The 18,275-nt window shown below is 42.0% G+C and overlaps 1 protein-coding gene across 1 annotated transcript in view; it reads right to left on the reverse strand.

The window, feature by feature from the left end:
- Positions 1 to 17,243, reverse strand: part of CTR9 (CTR9 homolog, Paf1/RNA polymerase II complex component) — an 861,351-nt gene extending 844,108 nt beyond the window's left edge. Inside the window, exon 1 of the mRNA XM_069623650.1 lies at positions 17,072 to 17,243. Within this exon, the coding sequence (XP_069479751.1) occupies positions 17,072 to 17,116 (45 nt within the window). The 5' untranslated portion in view covers positions 17,117 to 17,243. The remainder of the gene's footprint in view (positions 1 to 17,071) is intronic.
- Between the last annotated feature and the right edge of the window lie 1,032 nt (positions 17,244 to 18,275).

Below are 18,275 nucleotides of genomic sequence, written 5' to 3' on the forward strand. Positions count from 1 at the left end.
TTGATGTGTCAAAGTACATTCAACAGACGAGTAACACGGTACAATATGCGGTATACCAACCAATTCTGTAATAAAGTTATCGCTGTATTCATTCAAATAGGTATATACGTTTTCCTTCTTTGACTAAAACAAATATTGTCTAGAAAGCAAGCTGTGTGTAATCCATCAATCATATGCAATCAGTATTTTTTGTTTGTTTTGGTTTTTTGTTTTATACAGCTCTTACAGACTTTTCAAGAATGCCTGCTTGTATGGTTTTTGGTTGCCATTCTAAGAGCCATGCCAAAAGTCCCGGCACAGTCATGCATACATTCCCAAAGTATATTGATTTAGTGAGAAGATGGGTTAAATATTGTGGTTTTGCGGTGGACGTATTGAAAGTAGAGCGCAGAAGGTCTTAAAGGACGCAAGGGCCAATCGATTCCGCATCTGCAGCCTGCACTTTACCGACGATATGTACGAACAATTGAAGTACACAAAAAACGTTGACCCAGATGTCTTCGTAAATTGCTTCCAAATGCAATTCCAACTAAATGTATGAACATGCTGCTCCAGGTGAGTCATGGATAATGAATTAGCTGTGTTTGTTATGTAGGGCGATGGTCTGCATAAATAAGTATCATCTATGATCTCTCAATCTAATTAAGGTAGAGAATTGAAGAGGTAACTTCATGAACGTATAGGATATTTTAGTGTATATTTACCTGAATTGTCTCTTACTAAGATTTCCATAGTTACCAGATTGTACTGAATTTATTTGTACTATACTACATTTTACTATACTTAATCTGTCCCTTCTAAAATCAAGGCATTATGACCATTAGAAAACAATGGCATGTCCCTTTTTTTCGTAGAGCACACTGATGGAAGCACAGACCCTCACAAGTGAAGAAACCACTGACACGCCCAGTATCCCAAGGGTGAGCCCTACCGACATGTGATATCCTCAAGCATTGGATCTGTCCACATATCTAATACAACTTTAATTTTCCCTTGTACCCCTTTATGACCATGCACTGAAAATGAAGCAAGATCCTGCATCAATTTCTTTGCCGGAGTAAACATCAAGTTCACTTGCCTATCAAGTAATTTTATTGTACTTGTCCTTTACGAGAATATGTTATGCTTGAAATTTCAAATCAAATGAAAATGATCAAATGAAAATGTTTATGAATGCTATCGGTTATTTACACTAAGTGGCATGTATGGTGTCCCTCTATATGTACCATTGTCTGCATCTCATGGTCTCAGTGCCATTGTGCTGTTTTCGTCCGTACTAAAACAAGAAGTGTGTTCCTTGGGGATGAACTTCGAATACAATCACTTCCTCCTTTGCAACTGTTCCAGAGTTTGAGGTATGCTAACTTACAGTTCCCTTGTAAGAATGAAAGTAAATCCTACAACGGATATTAATAGAGAGAGAAATGCATGTAATTGTGCACGGTTTCAAACTTTTCTGATTTCAGGTCTAACATTACACTTCCTCCTGAACGCAGAATACATTACAAAAATGTTTAGGCCAACATTATAATAATGTGTCATGATAGGTTCATGTATCAACTCGGAAGGTAGTGCTCTGTGCGATGAACGATTTTAAATTTCCAGTACGATTGACTTCATTTTTTTTAATGAATATTTTATTCAAGGAATGTACACAAGGTGTGGAATTAGAAGAGGAGGCACATGGACCAGAGGTGAACATTACCTAATTTTGAATAGAAAATTGTGCATCACATTGCATCTGGAATACATTTTTATGTTGTAATATTTTCTATTCAATCAAGTTGGTTCTGTTTGTAGATATGTACATATGTTTGTTTGCGTGGAAATCGAAACGTGCTCGATTTAAACCATATAAAACAAAATATCTTTTCAGCTTGCCTGCGCGGTGGGAAAAGAGCAGCCCATGGTTTCAAAGAAAATAAAGAAAACAAGGGTATGTTTGTTTTGTAAAAGGTTTTAGGCTTCCGTTTTATTCATATAAGGTTTTTGTTGTTAAAAGTGGTATGTGCGCTATACATTATGTTTTTCTAGAGGCCCAGAATGAAGAGAAGTATTAAGACACAGACAACAAATGAAACCAGAGATGTCGCTTGCCAAACAGATCTGACAATAGAGCAACTACTATTTGGGGCGCAGCATGGTCCAGTCAATAAGCAAACTTGTGATGCTTCTGCCCAATGGCCGGAAACTGAATGGAATGTGACCGCCGAACCGTGAAAAGTGTCCATGGACCATTGCTGCCTTTCAGTTCCCTGAAAATTATGTGTGCCATATTTTGGGAGGCCAAACCTCTTGATAACGGTAGCATGCTAACTCATTCCCATACTTTGTGTCCTAGTCAATTTATGCAATTTATGCATACAAGAATGTATCTCGTAGGTATTCATACAAGAATGTACATCGTAGGATATGGATGCCACCGACAGGCGGCTAACAAAAATATAGCAATAAGATCCATGCCTGAAACACGGTCAGAAAGCAAAACACTCCAAGTAATACATTTCCACCCAATCGGATAAGTAGTTCAGATTAATTTTAAAAAACGTGCATCTTCATGCCAACTCGTACCTCAATTGGGTACGTTGGTTGCCGTGGCTGCCATGCACAGCCATCTATTTCCAAATTACCTGCTCTTTGCGGGCACCATGTTTTGGGAGAGCAACCTTATTAATGCCGATAGCAAATGGGATTGTTCCTATACTTTGTGTCCTGGAGCGTAGTCCAGAAACAAACACATTCATGATTGTTCTAGTTTCTAAAACAAATAAAAGAACGTGCATTGAGATCTTTCTTCTGCCTCCAGTATAAATAATAGGGCATATTCTTAATGCCGCGTCCTACACGCAGTGTAAATGTTTAATAGCTTTTTAGCAAAAAAGCCGATTCCCCTATGGGCTATATAAGATCCATGTATACATAATATTCCAAAGAACCACTGAGTGAATCAAACAATGAAATCGTAGAACTATAGTGGCCGGAAGCACTAGTCGTTCAATTACCACATTACCATCTAGGTTCTTAGTATTAAGGCATTTTAGGATCAAACATCTCCACGAAACCTCACTACCTTTTTACATGGTAACCACCTGCTAACCAGTAATGTTAACATACTAATTCCCAAAACCCCTGATCTAATAGTTTGTACCTGAAATTGTCTAACATCCTGCAGCATTGCCTCATAACCATTCATTCCAAACCGGCTCACATTCTTAGTTCAATCCGTAATTGACAGCGGTCTACAATATACATATACAGATTTTACAGAAATGATACCATCTCATTACATTCAATTTCAATGCTAAAAAGTAATACAAAGTATTTAATCATGCAGATCGTGTGTGATTCATTAATGTACATCTTACCTTCCCTTCATTTATATTACTGGTCCTCGATCGATAAGGCACATGTCTGTGGTTGCTATTGGTGGTATATTTCAGAAAAGAATTGCCCTAGCACATCGGTGCTGCACTACTCATTTGGGTTGCTGAAGTACAGATAGGCAAATGGATATTTGCCATCAGTCCAACCCTCTGCTAGGCCCAAACCACATCCACACATGGCACTGGCGTTGATGGCCTATGGTGGGTAAGATTTTCATAGCAATGATAAATCGCCTGACCGGTGTCAACCCCATAAGTTCCAGAACGTTTTGCTTTGGCAGTGTAGTCTTTTTTTTAAACAACTCGCAGAATAGGTTAGTCTTTTGATGTGTGTGATTTTTTGGGTTCACAATAGCTCTACATAGCTCACCATAGCGTCCAAATTGCTTTTTCAAATGCTGCTCTCTGCCCCAACTTTCAGTGCTATGCGGATGACAATCACTTATTTTCAGGATCCCTTCCGCCACCGCTTCTCCTTCTCTCATCTCCCTCTGACTGTCTGTCTGCTATCCAGGAGTGGTGTGCAGGCAATTATCTCTGCCTTAATGCCAGTAAGACTAAGATTCTCCTCATCTGCACACCTGTTCCCTCATTTTCTGTCATTCTATGGCTGGCTCTTGGCCCTCTTCCTGCTCCCACCTGTGAGGCTAACTAAGTTGAAGTAATTGTTTCCCCTACTCTTGTGAGCCAAAAAGCAACTGTAATTGAATATTACACCCCAAGGTCCAACTCCCTGAGAAAGAGAGTTAGCCAGAATACAATTCATAGGTTTATATCGTGCCCATTATGAGTTTCAGAAGATCAGAAAAATATATTGTACCGTATATTACACTGTGATTTCTTGCTGAGAGTCACGGTAGAACCAAAATGAATTCGATGTTTGCTGGATTAGCCTGAGCTCACCACCTATTTTCACCTTTTGAAAACTGATATGCCACCAATGGCACATACTACTCGAATAGTGGCAACCAATTATTCATTGCCCCAGGCCCCTTCCTGACTTGCTACAGCCTTCCGAGGAAGAAACACTTTTTGCTTGACCGTCACAATTGTGCAGTTTCGTGCAATACTGCAATGTTGAGCAGATGGCTACCAACCTCTCAGGTCTGCATACGAAAGTTAGGGAATGGCTGAGAAAAATTGTTGAATGCTCATCTTTGCTTACCCTATGCACTCGCCTGACCGATCGACACAAGGCCTAGTCGGATCATGAACGAAAGCAAACTTAGTATGGGCAAGCAATATAACCTGTCTCGCTTGAACGTAGACGGGGCTGCCTCAGGTGGGATAGTCTGAACGGACATGCATAAATTATAAAAGACGGCATGCAATTGAAGTATGCCCCCTGTTAAACTCACAACATAATGAATACAACCCTCTCGGGAAAGAAGCCAAGAGATAGCTTGCAGGATTTAAAAAGTTTAACTTTTTCAGAAATTAAAAATAATTCATCACAGGTGTCTGCTCTTTGAGAACGTTGAGACTCCAGACTGAATGATTTGGCCCATCAAAAGGCAACAGCGTCATGAATGATATCAGATATAGGTACATAGCCCGCACTAGTGATTGGTAAAACAGTATTCATGATCGCTGTGCATTGGTGGTTGCCAGCCAACAATTTGTTTATTTTTCAGGCGTATTTCGAATGCCACGTGGGTCAGCTCTGCTCATCGCTCCATGAGGGTCACTTAGTGGGATGATGCTTCTGGGAATAGAAGAAATTAATCAGTTCACACTGACGTGTCTAATCCAGTATGTTTTTTATTATGGCATTCTTTCAACAAAAAACAAAAAAAAAAAAAAACTACCACGCATAGAAACTGAAACAAGGTTCAATTGTTATGTGACCATGAGCGAAAGGGAGCAATCGCTAGGCTAGAAGGACAGAAGGCATCGAATACCCGCAAAAATGATAACATTGACTATATAGAAAGTGGACATTGGAACATTTATCTTCAATTTATGCAAACAGTTGTTCTGAGTGGAGACTCTGTTACGCCAAGAGAATGGAACTAGCAAACATGAAGTTCAACTATCTGTAATATTTTTGCAATTAAAAAACAGCATTTGTGCTGTATGCATATGTAACGATTCAGCGACTTGCGAATATGCCATTTGACTAAAATAGAGGACACAATGCGTTTTTCCATTGATTTATACCGCGCCATATTTAAAAACCAAGTGCGTAACTCGCGGTTTGTTTATAAGTCTACTAATAATTGTTATTTGTGTATAGTTTAAAGAGGAGTGAGTAAAGGTTTGATTTTTTAGGCGGTATTGCTTACTGACATTGTTATGGGTTGTTAGTTGGAGCATATATTGACGATTATTAATGGACGACACACAACCAGTATGCAGGCTAGCAATATCGAAGCCACTTCGTCCCATGGATTATTAGGGTGTGTTATCAACGTTGCATTATTGGATGTGTCGGGGGCAAAACATTTTCTGAGTGAACTTGGTTTGCTTTTCTATAAATAATATTCCTTTTGGGGTGGGGCCAAGCCTGATTTGCATATGGTCTTTCCCCTTCTGAAATGGCTTGGCAGGCGAAGTACGGTGGTCAGGAGGGTTGCCCAGAGCAATGCCAGTGGTTAAGATTCATTCTAAAACCTTCCAGCCATCACCTCTTTGTTTTTGCAGTTCCGTTAGAATGCCATCTGTCTGTTGCATTTCTCCGTCAGTTTCTCTGTCCCAATGGGAGCTATACCTACTTCACACTGTTAACCTTTCATGCACATCGTAGTCTTACATACTCCCCCATTTTACATGTGTGTGTTCATTATGTGTGGTTTGTGTTCGTTATTAGGCTGCACCGCTGAAGAATTACAGGGTAAATGGATACATTTGAATAAAGAACAGCTACTAAAATATATTTTTATTCTGTTATCTGCAGAGATATATTATAACTTTCTGCAAATTCCCATAGTTTCCAGCTACCGTGGGATGGCCTCTTCAGCCAACAATGGCAGATATGCCTAAACGGGGCTATCTGCATCACCGTCTTGTTGGGACGATCAGACCAGGACCGATATGCCCCTTCGCGGTACCAGCGTTTACGGCATAGCAAGAAGCCGACGCCAAAGCCTTGCGATTGAACGTGCGTCGAATCCGCATCTTCGCCCGAAATGAACACCAATTGTGTCATTATAAGGTTTTGCTTATCCTACCAAAGGATACACAACAATTGGTCGTTGATCGCCATCAGCGGATCATGATAATGTGGTTTTTGAATCATTCTTTGTTAAATAAAAACACTTGCTAAATTGTAGATTAATTTTTTCTTTAAAAGTGGAAAATCCAATTTGGGACGCGCTGTGAGAGGATGTGCGCGTTGATCTTCCGGGTTCTGCGTGAACTGACGTTATGGCGTGGGTGAAGACTGGTCACGTTTGGCTATGCTGCCCACTAGCATCATGAAAATAGGTGAAGCATATCGTGTGTAATAGTGATGTCAGCTTCAGGGGGCGGGTGATACGATTTAGTGCTGCGAGAGCACTTGAATTTATGGCGATAGAGCAACAGATTAGCACAAGATGGCCACGCCCAAAATGTTGTTTTTACATGTGTAAAAGTGAGGAAAACTAAAGGTAAGATGCATAGGATTTTTTTTCACGATTAATCACACTATGCTTAAAAACACATGCCTGATCGCTTGGGACAGTAACATTTTTGAGCGCACTTCCCCTTTAAACTCTTTGATCAATGGAAGTGAGATTTTGGGATAGGGGAGGGCGAGAGACAGATACTCGTAGGTCGAGACACTGGCTCATGAATCCACCTACGAGATCTGCGACCCACCAGGGATCTCACATCCTTTGAGAAATATGTCACAATAGATACAGGTAACAAGACGTTGGTGGGGACACTGTATAAAATTGAGGCAGAAGGATCGCAGAACCCGAAATGGCCCTACATGTCCCAATGGGAAACCACTGTGGGCTACCAATTTGAGGAGGGGCAAAGGGCTCAGCTGTGGGTCAGTATCCCCAAACTTACAAGGACCACCCAGGTGTGAAAGATGTGGCTTAAAGCGATTCTACAATGGCACCATACACCTAAGAAATTGTTTAGGTTCTACCCACAGACATCAGAGCAGTGCTGGAGAGAATGTGGGTTGGGAGGATCTGGTGGGAATACCCAGTAATGCAAACCTTTTGAGGGATGGTATGCGTGTCAAATACGATGTTTGAGTCCCGGATCTCAGGCAAAGTTGGGGCAGCCATTTTGGGATGAGTGACTTGGGGAACCAACCCACAAAAGCGCAAAGAAAGGCATACGTTATCCTGATGGTGACAGCGATGAACTACCATTTCCAGAAACAGTGGAGTGAAATTGACTTCACTTAGTCCTGTAAAATCCTAGACCCAGCACACCCTATCTTACAATAAGAGTGCTGGATGGGTTACTAAGTATCTCCTGTGTCCAGTTACTCATGTAGCATTCACATGTTACCCTTTCCTCTCAGAAAGGCTGGTGGCAGTGGTTTTGTAATGAATTACCATGATTTACCCCAACCGTGAATTGTTTTCAGCTCTGGTAACGTTAAATCGCGGGAGCCATGTCTTTGTGGAAAGGTCCTTCTCGAGTTTTTCTCTGCGCGCCAAACCAGGTTTGGTCCCTTTGTTCATTCGCCTTTGGCGGGCTTCGGGAGTGACACCCGCCTCTGGCTCCAGAGTGTCTGGGGTAGGCAGGAAGTGAGGGAGGTGCATGAAACTCTCCTATGAGACCCAAATGCACTGTGACAATTGACTGGCTGACTGTCCGGCAAGGACAGCCAACTTGCTGGGTGAGTGGCAGCTAGGTAGAATGGAATGAATGGGAGAGAACTGAATAAAAAGGCGAGTCTCTTGACAAACAAACGTCACCAGCACAGTCAGAATACATAAGAGCCACATTATTTTTACCACCTTTAAACCTAGCCGCTGATATCCTCACATCTACTGATAGGACTTCCACTTCCACTTTTTCTACCCGTCCTAAATTAGATACTGGCCCCACGTGTTCCTTGTCCCCACCCCAGTGGATTCAACTATATGCTACTAGGCCGACCGCAAATCAACCTTGCCCTACACACTTCAGGAACCTTAGACTAGGATAAGGCTAGTAAAAGTGTGTCAACTTCCAACCAATGACATGGCCAGACATCCTAATACACCAACCTTATCTAAAAAGAGACGAGTTAAAAAATTACATAACCACAGTCCCACTAATAAGACTTCTCTAATTACCAGCCCGCCTCCTATCCCCATTGACCCTTCACATTAAAAGGTGCCCTAATAAACGCCTGATTTTTGGTAGCCCACCCACTTGACATTGCAGACATTATCTCCAACCAACTTGATTTCATAGCCATAACAGAAACTCGGCTGCAGGACTGTCACTCGCATTAGCCATTCCAGAAAATGATACCTTACTAAGACGGGACAGAGAAACTACCCAAGGAGGAGGCATCGCCAACATTGCTAAAACCAACCTAGGACTAAGGGCCCTCCCACACCTCCCATTCTCCGCAGGAGAGCTGCTGTCAAACTGCCTCCAACACCATCACATACCATAACCATGCACTTGATCTATAGACCCCTTGCACCCATCTCAACTTTTGAGGAGGATATTACATCAATACTCACCTCAAATACCAAACCCACTTCCCAAATCATAGTACTAGGTGACTTTAATCTAGGTCTACATGACCCCAAAGATGATGCTACCTCACTATCCACCATTACCGAATTAGGGCTCACCCACCGAATTAACTTGCCAACTCATTCTAAAAAGGTAGAACGTTTGACTGGTTAGTTGACCTAAACTGTGATATCAAAATCATTTCCAAAGAACCATGTGCATGGACTGACCACAACCTTATTTCCTTCTCAATACAAGATTGTCCACATCATACTTGGTTAACACCATAGCTCCTCCAGCTCCTACCAGAAATAAACGATGTAACAATTGAGAACCTACTGCCATTACTCCAACCCATCACCAACTTCACTGCTATCAAATCAGACCCCACAGCTCTTGTAGACCTCTACAACGATATTATCAATCAAGCCATTGACAAAATATTGCGCAAAAGTAAACTACATGCGCATCTAAACTCATGGTTTAACCCAAATCTGAAAACGCTACAAAACCAAAAAAAGAACTGCTTAATCTTCTTGGAAAAACAACCCCATACTAGAGAACAAGGACATTCTCTCCAAAATGTCCACTAGATATAAAGCCGAAATTACTCAAAACTAAAGAGACACGTACAACAACAGAATCAAAAACAACTCTAATACAAGAGAAATGATCATCATTTTAAGATAATTAGAATCTCCTTCTCCTCCATCAGAAACCTGCAGACAAATTCTCCAACATTATGGCTCGACCCACAAGAACCTTACACTCGCACTGCCTCAAGATCCCCAGATACAATGTCAAGAGAGCACTGGGTGGGGGGAGAAGTTTCCCTGTACTAGCCTCTCTGCGCCTGTATACTTAAGGTCAGAGCCCTCCTTGCACTGCTTCAGAAAAAAAGCCAAACATTGGCTTACTTCTCTCGACGTCTAACCTGGCACTTCATTCCTCAAGTTACATAACTGTTTTCTTATGTAATACTTAGCATTTGTTGCCTGGCTCAACTTAAGTATTGTAAATAACTTGCTCAATCTATGTATTGTAAATAATTTGCCTGTACCCGTTTAACCATTGCAAAAGCGTCCAGATACCTACTGGTCTGGCACGCTATGTAAACTAATAAAGAAAGCAAGTGTATCTATTGTCTATTGTCTATTTCCCCTGCTGCTGTCCGAGTCATTTTGAGGTGACGCATTTGTGTTTTGACAGATTGTAATGCCATCCTGCTCGTCTTTTTTATTTTATTGAGCGTACCTATAGTTAAGTATTGACTTTTGTACACAATAAATACATATATCACAAAAATACCAAATCCTCATATCCGAATTCACAAATACATACACATCAAAGATTCATAATCCTCCTATATCCCAACATCAATTAAATACGTACTTAAAACCATCATGGGATAATATGCCTACCACAAGCGGCTATGAATAACATTCGTTTTGTCCTTTTAAAGTGTAAGATCATTTAAAATCTTCAATCGCATAATTGTATGCCATAATAAATCAGGTTAAAATCATTCCCATTCATAAAACAAACACATAGTTCATTTAATGAGAACCGATTAACATAATTCTTATATTTAATTAAGTGTTGTTGTCGAGGAACCATCAGGCTGTCACAATCAACTAAAAGATGCTTAATAGTTTCTAACACGCATTCTCCACATAGTCTACAGGTCCATTCATTATGAGGATGCCCCTTCTAGCACCTTCAATTTCATAAGACAAAAATGTATCAAATTTGACTTGCATGCATCGTCCGACTGTATAGCTGTCTGGGGAGATATTACATGGCCTGCGGCCGCGTAGGTTTAGTTCAGTTACCTCAACCGAGCACTTGTTGGGTGGCTTATAACTTTGCCCCCCTGGACGAATCCTCACCAAACTTTGCAACAAAAAAAAAAAAAAAAGTATATGGCCCCCTGATTCTGCCATGTTTGTTGAGGTTTTGTCCGGGGGGGGGGGGGGGCTGGGGGGGAGAGGGGTCAAAGTTATACGGGGGTGGGTCCCAAAATGTGTGGTTTTCCTCATAGGATAAAATGGAAAAAACATTCTGCTCACCAAATTTGTGGCAGGAGCTGTGGCTTGCTCCCAAAAGCGTGCTTTTGTAAATTAGGTAAAAAATAAAATACAATTTTAAAAATTGTGATCTCTGGGTCCGGTGCGCAAACTCACTTCCCTATTTGGTCCAGGGGCCTCGGACCAATCAGGGTCCGACGTGATGTCATTGACACGCCCGCTAATTGGATGGTGAAAACGTGAGCTGTGTTAGATATTTTGAAGCGATGGCCATTTTAGATTCGCAGACAGCTGCCGTTGTCCGCGGACATCACAGTAAAAAACATTCAAAAACACAACATTGCACTTGTCAAATTAATTAAACAATCTCTGGGGAGGTGAGCGGTCAGGAGCATGGGATGGGATATGGTCATAAAAAGCCCAAAAACTTGTTTTCGCATTTCCAAAGTCTGCAAACAGTCTTGAGGTTCGGTGGCATCCATATACATTTCTGCATTACAGGGTTGGTGAAAAGCAGTTTTTGGATGGCTTATAACTCGCGCCATTTAATGAAACTGCACAAAATTCTGCAATATCATGTTGGTCTTTACCCTGGATGGTTCTGCAATGTTTGGTGCCGTTTCGCCAAGAGGGAGCAAAAGTAGAGGGGGGGTCTCAAAATATTTCAAAGGCTTATAAATTTGGTGCCATTTGATGAATTTGCATAATACGAAGGATTCTAGACCCAGATTTGAATGATTTTGTAAAGTTTGGTGGGATTCTGTCAAGAGGGGTCAAAATTAGAGGGGGGCCTTAACATTTTTAGATGTCTTATAACTTTGTTGCCGTTTGACGAATGTGCACAAAAGATTTTCAGAAACATTATAGACACAATCTTGAATGTTTGTGCATGGTCGGAATGGATTTAGTCAAGTGGGGGCCAAGTTATATGATGTACGTACATTTTGACACTTTTCAAAAAATAAAACATGGATGGATTTGCAGCAAATTTGTGCAAAGGAGCATTGGCAAGGACATGAAAGCATGGTTTTGCAAATGTGTCCCGCGTTTTATTTTTTCCAAATGTGTCATAATGTAGGTACAAAAAAAATAGTGATATAACTTTGCTGCCGGTGCAGTGTGACTGACCCTCAGCAAGGACAAATGTCTACTCCGATTTGCCTATTGGGAAATGCCGAAATCCATGCCCCGTGAATTGTGGAGACTGGTCATGCAAGCCATGAGCACTGACGACCCTCCAGCTTATAGCGATCCCGCAAAATGCTGTGAAAACAGCCTCTTTTTTATGCACGAAAACAGCCAATTTTGCAAAAACACCTGCCAAAATGGCAGTTTTCGCTAAACAACCATTTAAAACAAAGGGTCCACTTCCTCTAAACTTTTTTTTACTCTAGAAATGAAATGCACAAAAACATCTCATCACTTGCGCAAAATCAAGAGCAGCCCGATCCAAAAAAAGGACACCTGAATGTGCGCATTTTGTATGTGCCCATTCAGATGGCCTTTTTCATCCCTTTGCGCAAATCTAGGGGAATTTCTGCACATTTAAAAGCACATCCCATATTGACAAAATGCGCTTTTAAAATGTACAGAAATTGTAGGCAAACCTATTCACCTGCTTTGAAAAGGTGTACAGGGTGGCAGGGTCTTTACTAACTACTATAATACTTTTAAGTGTGACAGCTGCTGTCTCACTTGCATTTCTGTTCCTCAAACAGGATAGAAATGTGAGTTTTTTTGTCAAATTTTACAGAGACAGGCCCGAAGGATGGGCAAGAGAGCAGAGAGGAAGCAGTGGGATAATGGGCCAGAAATCAGAGAGGGATCAGAGGTACAGAAAGTAGAGTGAGCTTGGGCTCAGAGGTTCAGGGGTCCAAAAACAGTGGGAGGATTGACTGGAAAGAGGCCGTGAGCTGCAGATTGGGAGAAAGGATGAAGGAAGAGGGCGATAGAATGGGACAATGGATGCAAGATGCAGAAGTAGCATAAAAGAATGAAGGACTGTATACTGCAGGAGGAATTGGGGAGCGTAAGGTGTGAGTATGGTAGGGATTGGAGAGTGCAAATTGTGACTTGGATGTATGACGGAGCATGCAATAGTGTATGAAAGAGTGAGAGGTTTAGGGGTACAAGTTGTGATGGGGAAATGGTGAGTAGGGATGTAACGGTATTACGGTATACCGTTAAAGATACCGTGAACCACTTAATTGAACAATAATAACCATCACATTGTTTATACCGGTATACCGTTCATACCGCTAAGTGTGCTTTTCAATCTGATTTGGAAAGGCTGCAGTAAGCATGTGCTGCGCAGTCTTGGTCTTGCACTGTTGGATGTGCCGTCTGCCAAGTAGTTTCAGTTGGAGCAGTTTTTAATGCCATTCCATAAACCACACGTGACTGACACAAAATCAATATGTTAGCAATAGGAAGAATAAATACAGTGCCAAGAAGGAAAAGTGTTTACTTTGGGTTGGCGGTTTGGGGTTTATATATTTATAATGGATAATGTTTTCTAAACGTATGACAATGGGGGATTTCCCTGGTTCCATCATTGAATTTACATATAATAAGTCACAGTGCGAAATGTACTCATCTCTGGGGGTATTCTCTGCTGCCAAGCCAAAGTGTAACATGTCCGTGATTACTGAACACCTTTTGGCCCGCAAGTAAACTGAAGGCTGTAATGTAAAGAGAGAGAGTGTGTGTGTGTGTGTGTGTATGCGCACAAGCGTATACTACCATCAGACTCCATTGATCTGTGGCATGCAGGTCATCAAGATAGCAACATGTTCATCTTCACCAGTAGCCAGTGGGGGGGCTAAAAGCCAAAATGACCACTTAAGAAAAGCTATTCAGTTTGCTTTGCCAGTCGCAGCAGGGCTCCCCTCCGCCTCTCCTCTCCACACATGTGTTTTTGTTTGGTGGAAGCAAGGGGTGACATTTCAGTGGAAAGTATGTTGAAAAGCCCAATTCTGGCCCTGGGTGCCTGGTTTTGTTTGTGATGATAAATCTGACAATTTTTGACCTTTTAGAAAATATTTGTTAAGATTAGTTAACTCCACCTGCTATACCGCGATAACCATGATATACCGTCATTTGGCAAGAAGGTTATTGTACCGTCATAAAACTAATACCGTGACACCCCTAATGGTGAGACATGTGTAGTGTGTTGGTGAGAGGTGTGGGTGTTTGGAGAACATAGAAGGGGAATATTTTTGGCATTGCAACTTATAATGATCAATACCATTAATAATATTAACTAGGCATGCACATTAAACAAAAATAGTAGCCAAAACAAACACTGTTCTCCCAAGCAAGGGACTCTTCCTATTTAAATTATAGAACTAATGACACCCTGGTTCTCTTGTAGCCTTGCACACTGCCTCGTTCCTGCAATATGTCAATCTTGCATCCCTCCAGTCAATACAAAATGTGCTATAAAAACGCTGCACTAAATAAAAAGTTATGTGCCGCAGAATGTGCCATTTCATGCCACAATATCCTGGAGGGTCTGACCATTGGTCACACTACAAGGGTGTAGTGGACACTGAACTAGGATGCATGGTAGGTGCAGTGGGTAATGTGGTTTGGTGGGGCTGGAGTCATGGTCAAGCCTCATGCCCTAGGCAATTCAACCATGATTTGCATCCTCAACATGCACTGCTGATAACGACATACATCTGTATGCGTTGCAAAAAATATGTTAGTTAAAGGAGGTTTACAGTTCTTTCATACATGTTAAAAAATGAATTATTAATAACTTTATAACATGAAACATTTTCACTCAAAAACCTATACAATTCGCAGAAAAAACTGTTAAAAAGCGAGGTTATGGTTAATTTGCACTAATAAAAACCTATGAAATTCAGTGTAAAAATGTTGAAGAGACGTTATGATTACAAGTAAAAGCGAAACTCGCAGAAATTCACCAGTTATGGTAAGCTAAGCAAACATAAATCGCGCCACCACCGTGCACTGCTAAGACTAACACCCAGGACAAAGATGACATCACAAATGTCATTAATGACATCAAATATCTGGACACCGCCCTGTGAAGGGCAAATGGGTGGGGTTGGTCAAATTTCTTTATCGCCAATACACCCCAGACTGCTATGCTGACCGTGGGCCAAAATTGCATCCCACCAACTGTTATGGGGCTGGAGCCAACACCTATACTGATAGCACAGGGCTGGACTCTGCCTGTGCAGGGCAAATGGGTGGGGTTGGTCAGATTTCACCATCACCAGTACACCCAAGTCTGGTATGCCAACCTTGAGCCAAAACTCAGTCCACCAACTGTTATGGGGCTATACACACACACACCCACTATTAGTAGAAGCCACTCGACAATTATAACACTGCTCTGTTCTTCCAGGTTGCAATTATGCACACAAGGGGACGTGGTTGCTTATGTTGTTAAGGGATTTACAAATCTGTCAGCTGGCCAAATCACCATTTTTCTTGCCAGGGAGTATGTTTTGCAGCAAATTCATTCAGCCTGAAGACTGTACTGGTCCTCATCCATTCCCAGCCTACTTGGACATCCTGCCACACACAGCGCATTCACTTACCAGTGAACGGAAGGAATATACCAAAGCCACTCCCATGCATCAGCTTATTTTTATAATGTGGCCAAGTAAGTTTGGCTAGCAGTGTTTTGGGAACCGCCTGGCTCCCTGCGCTAGGCAACCGCATGTCAGGGATGTGGTTGCAAATGGGTGGTATATGTGCAGATTATTCCCACTGGAGACCAGCAACCACATAAGAGGGCTCCAGTCTCAACAACGCTAAAGTAATAGCCTTTGGTTTGCTGACAGGGCCCCAATGACTTATTGGCCAACAAACAGTGCTATATTCTCAGCAAGGTACCTACGTACTGGAGGCCACACTAACATGGAAGTGCCTTCATGGACAACCACATATCCCTACTACTGAACTGGCCACTTAAGCCGTTGGGAGCTGTGAGGCATTCTAGTGCATACCTTTGGGCGCACTGGTGCTTAAAAGTGATGTCCTGCAACTTCAAATAATCTCTCACTACTGTGAAGCGGCTTATGCCATAAAATGCTATACAAGCAACCAGAATGTCATAACGTTAAGTTGACATGTGTATAACACACGCAGCCACTTGTTTAAAAAAAAAAACTAAGAAAACACCTGAGAAGTACATCAACTGCAGTCTCAAACAATAGATCAGAACACTAAACCATTCCCTCCCCCTACCCTTCAAGGTGTGCAATTGTTTACATGAATATAAGCATCTGCCTGCCCTTTTCTAATAAGCCCCAGGCTTCGATCTTTCTACACCGACCCTAAAAGCATGCAAATCGTCACCAACTCCATCTCTACCCCTGAATCCCTTCCTTACCCGTGCACATCTTGCACTTTTCAATTCTCTCAGACTATGGACTGGATAACCCCTTCCACCCCCGCCCCCTGGTAGGGAAGAGGGAACGCCACTCTTCTTACAAGTGACCAGATTTGTTTGAACAATATAGAGGTAACTGGTGCAGTTAAACAAAAAAAAAAGAAAAAAAACACTTGGCATAATATTCACTTTTGTGGCGCCACAAAGTACTTGTTTTGGATGTGGCGCTGTATAAATCATCAATAAATACGTTTGTGATCGACCGAATAGGATACGTCTAGGCTTCACGTTAATCTCTTAAACTGGTCAAGTGTCAATACTCCCAGTCATATGATGGCTATAATGCCAGGGCCAGAGCATCGAGAGCCACAGCAAGTGATACTGGTGTATGTAAAGTCAATATCAAAGTGGTATTATGAAGAAGTGTCCCTCTGTATTTATTTACACCGTTACATAAACCATTCACCCTAATGCAGATTTAGCGTCAATGAGCTTTGAGGGACCGCTAATATGCCTGGAGACTAAAATCAGCTGTGCCAAAAGAAGCAAGGCAATTTGGTGCTCCCGGAAGCCGATCCTCTGTGTTTGACCAGCAGATGGCACTACGTTGGTGATAGTTTTTTAGCTTATAGTTGACCCCAGCCCCTTCAATTTCCCCCTCTCACCTCGTCAGTGTCCCTCAGCGGGATTTCGATGGAACCCCGAGACATGGTTGCGGCTGGCGTTTTTGGCAGTGCCCTGAAGGCGAAGGCTTCGCAGCAGCCTTCACCGGATCCGCGCAGCTAGGGAGCCGCGAGGATAAGAGTGGCTGACACAGAGCCCAGGCACGGCCTGGAACTACTTCCGGGGTATCCCACGCCCACACAGGAAATGCTGCAAGTGAACTAATCGTGCTGGGCTGTTTGCCCTGTGACTCTTGAGTAGTCAACCGTCCTGTTTTTTGCGCAACTGTACTGAAATGCCAGCTTGGATCCCGCGTTATGCAGACCCCCCTCTTCGGCAAAAGTCCCGCGTTTGCTTGGGGGCCTGAGAGAGGGTCTGCGGGACCCAGCCTGTCAGTTCGACGTTTTCAGCGCTCACACTTTTCGTGTGAAAACTTGAACTCCGGCCAGCAGAGCGGCTCTTTGAGAGAATTCACACGTTTCTCTGTGACAATAGAGCATTATAGGGAGCAATTGGGCACTGGTGAGAGGGAGGGGGGCTTTCAGCGGGGATTTTTGTCCCTTAATAAATGTGAATAGGGTGATAAGTGTGAAGGGTGCATAATGCTGGAAGCTTTCTGAAATAACGACTATGGTTTTAAAACCCAAGGGGGGTTTGTTTAGGTTCACGTTAATTTGCACAGTGCTATTGTAACCTTCAATGCATAATGAGAATACAACTAAAGCCAGTGTCCCAACACCATTGAGCTGACAGGGCTTCAGAGGGGCAGAGATTGCAAACTGGCTTCACTCGAGAGCATGACCCTCAAGTTAAAGACCATTTTAATTTTTTTAAATTTTATTTATATATGGTTATATATATTCAACCTTTGCAAAATACATCTGTCAATGTCTCAATTAAAAACAATAAAATCACCATTATCAAACGGTTTAGATTTGTCTTCTATAAAAAAAAAAATACAAAAAAAGGCAATGGTAAAAATTAAGGTCTGGATCTGAGGTTCAAAACAAAATCACAAGTTAAAATAATTAGACCTATTGCTTGAAACACAACAGCCGTGAACTTTCACAGATTGCCAATGGGCTGGGAGTCTCGTAATACGTTTGAATTGCCCAATCGAGTTAGTATACATTCATTATGGGAAGTGCACTAGATTCTTGTGGGAATATAACATTCAGGTATGCTGTCAAAGCAAGTGTAATATTG

Source organism: Ambystoma mexicanum, chromosome 11 (genome assembly GCF_040938575.1).
Source record: "Ambystoma mexicanum isolate Mex_15411 chromosome 11, UKY_AmexF1_1, whole genome shotgun sequence".
In the NCBI taxonomy this organism is placed as follows: domain Eukaryota; kingdom Metazoa; phylum Chordata; class Amphibia; order Caudata; family Ambystomatidae; genus Ambystoma; species Ambystoma mexicanum.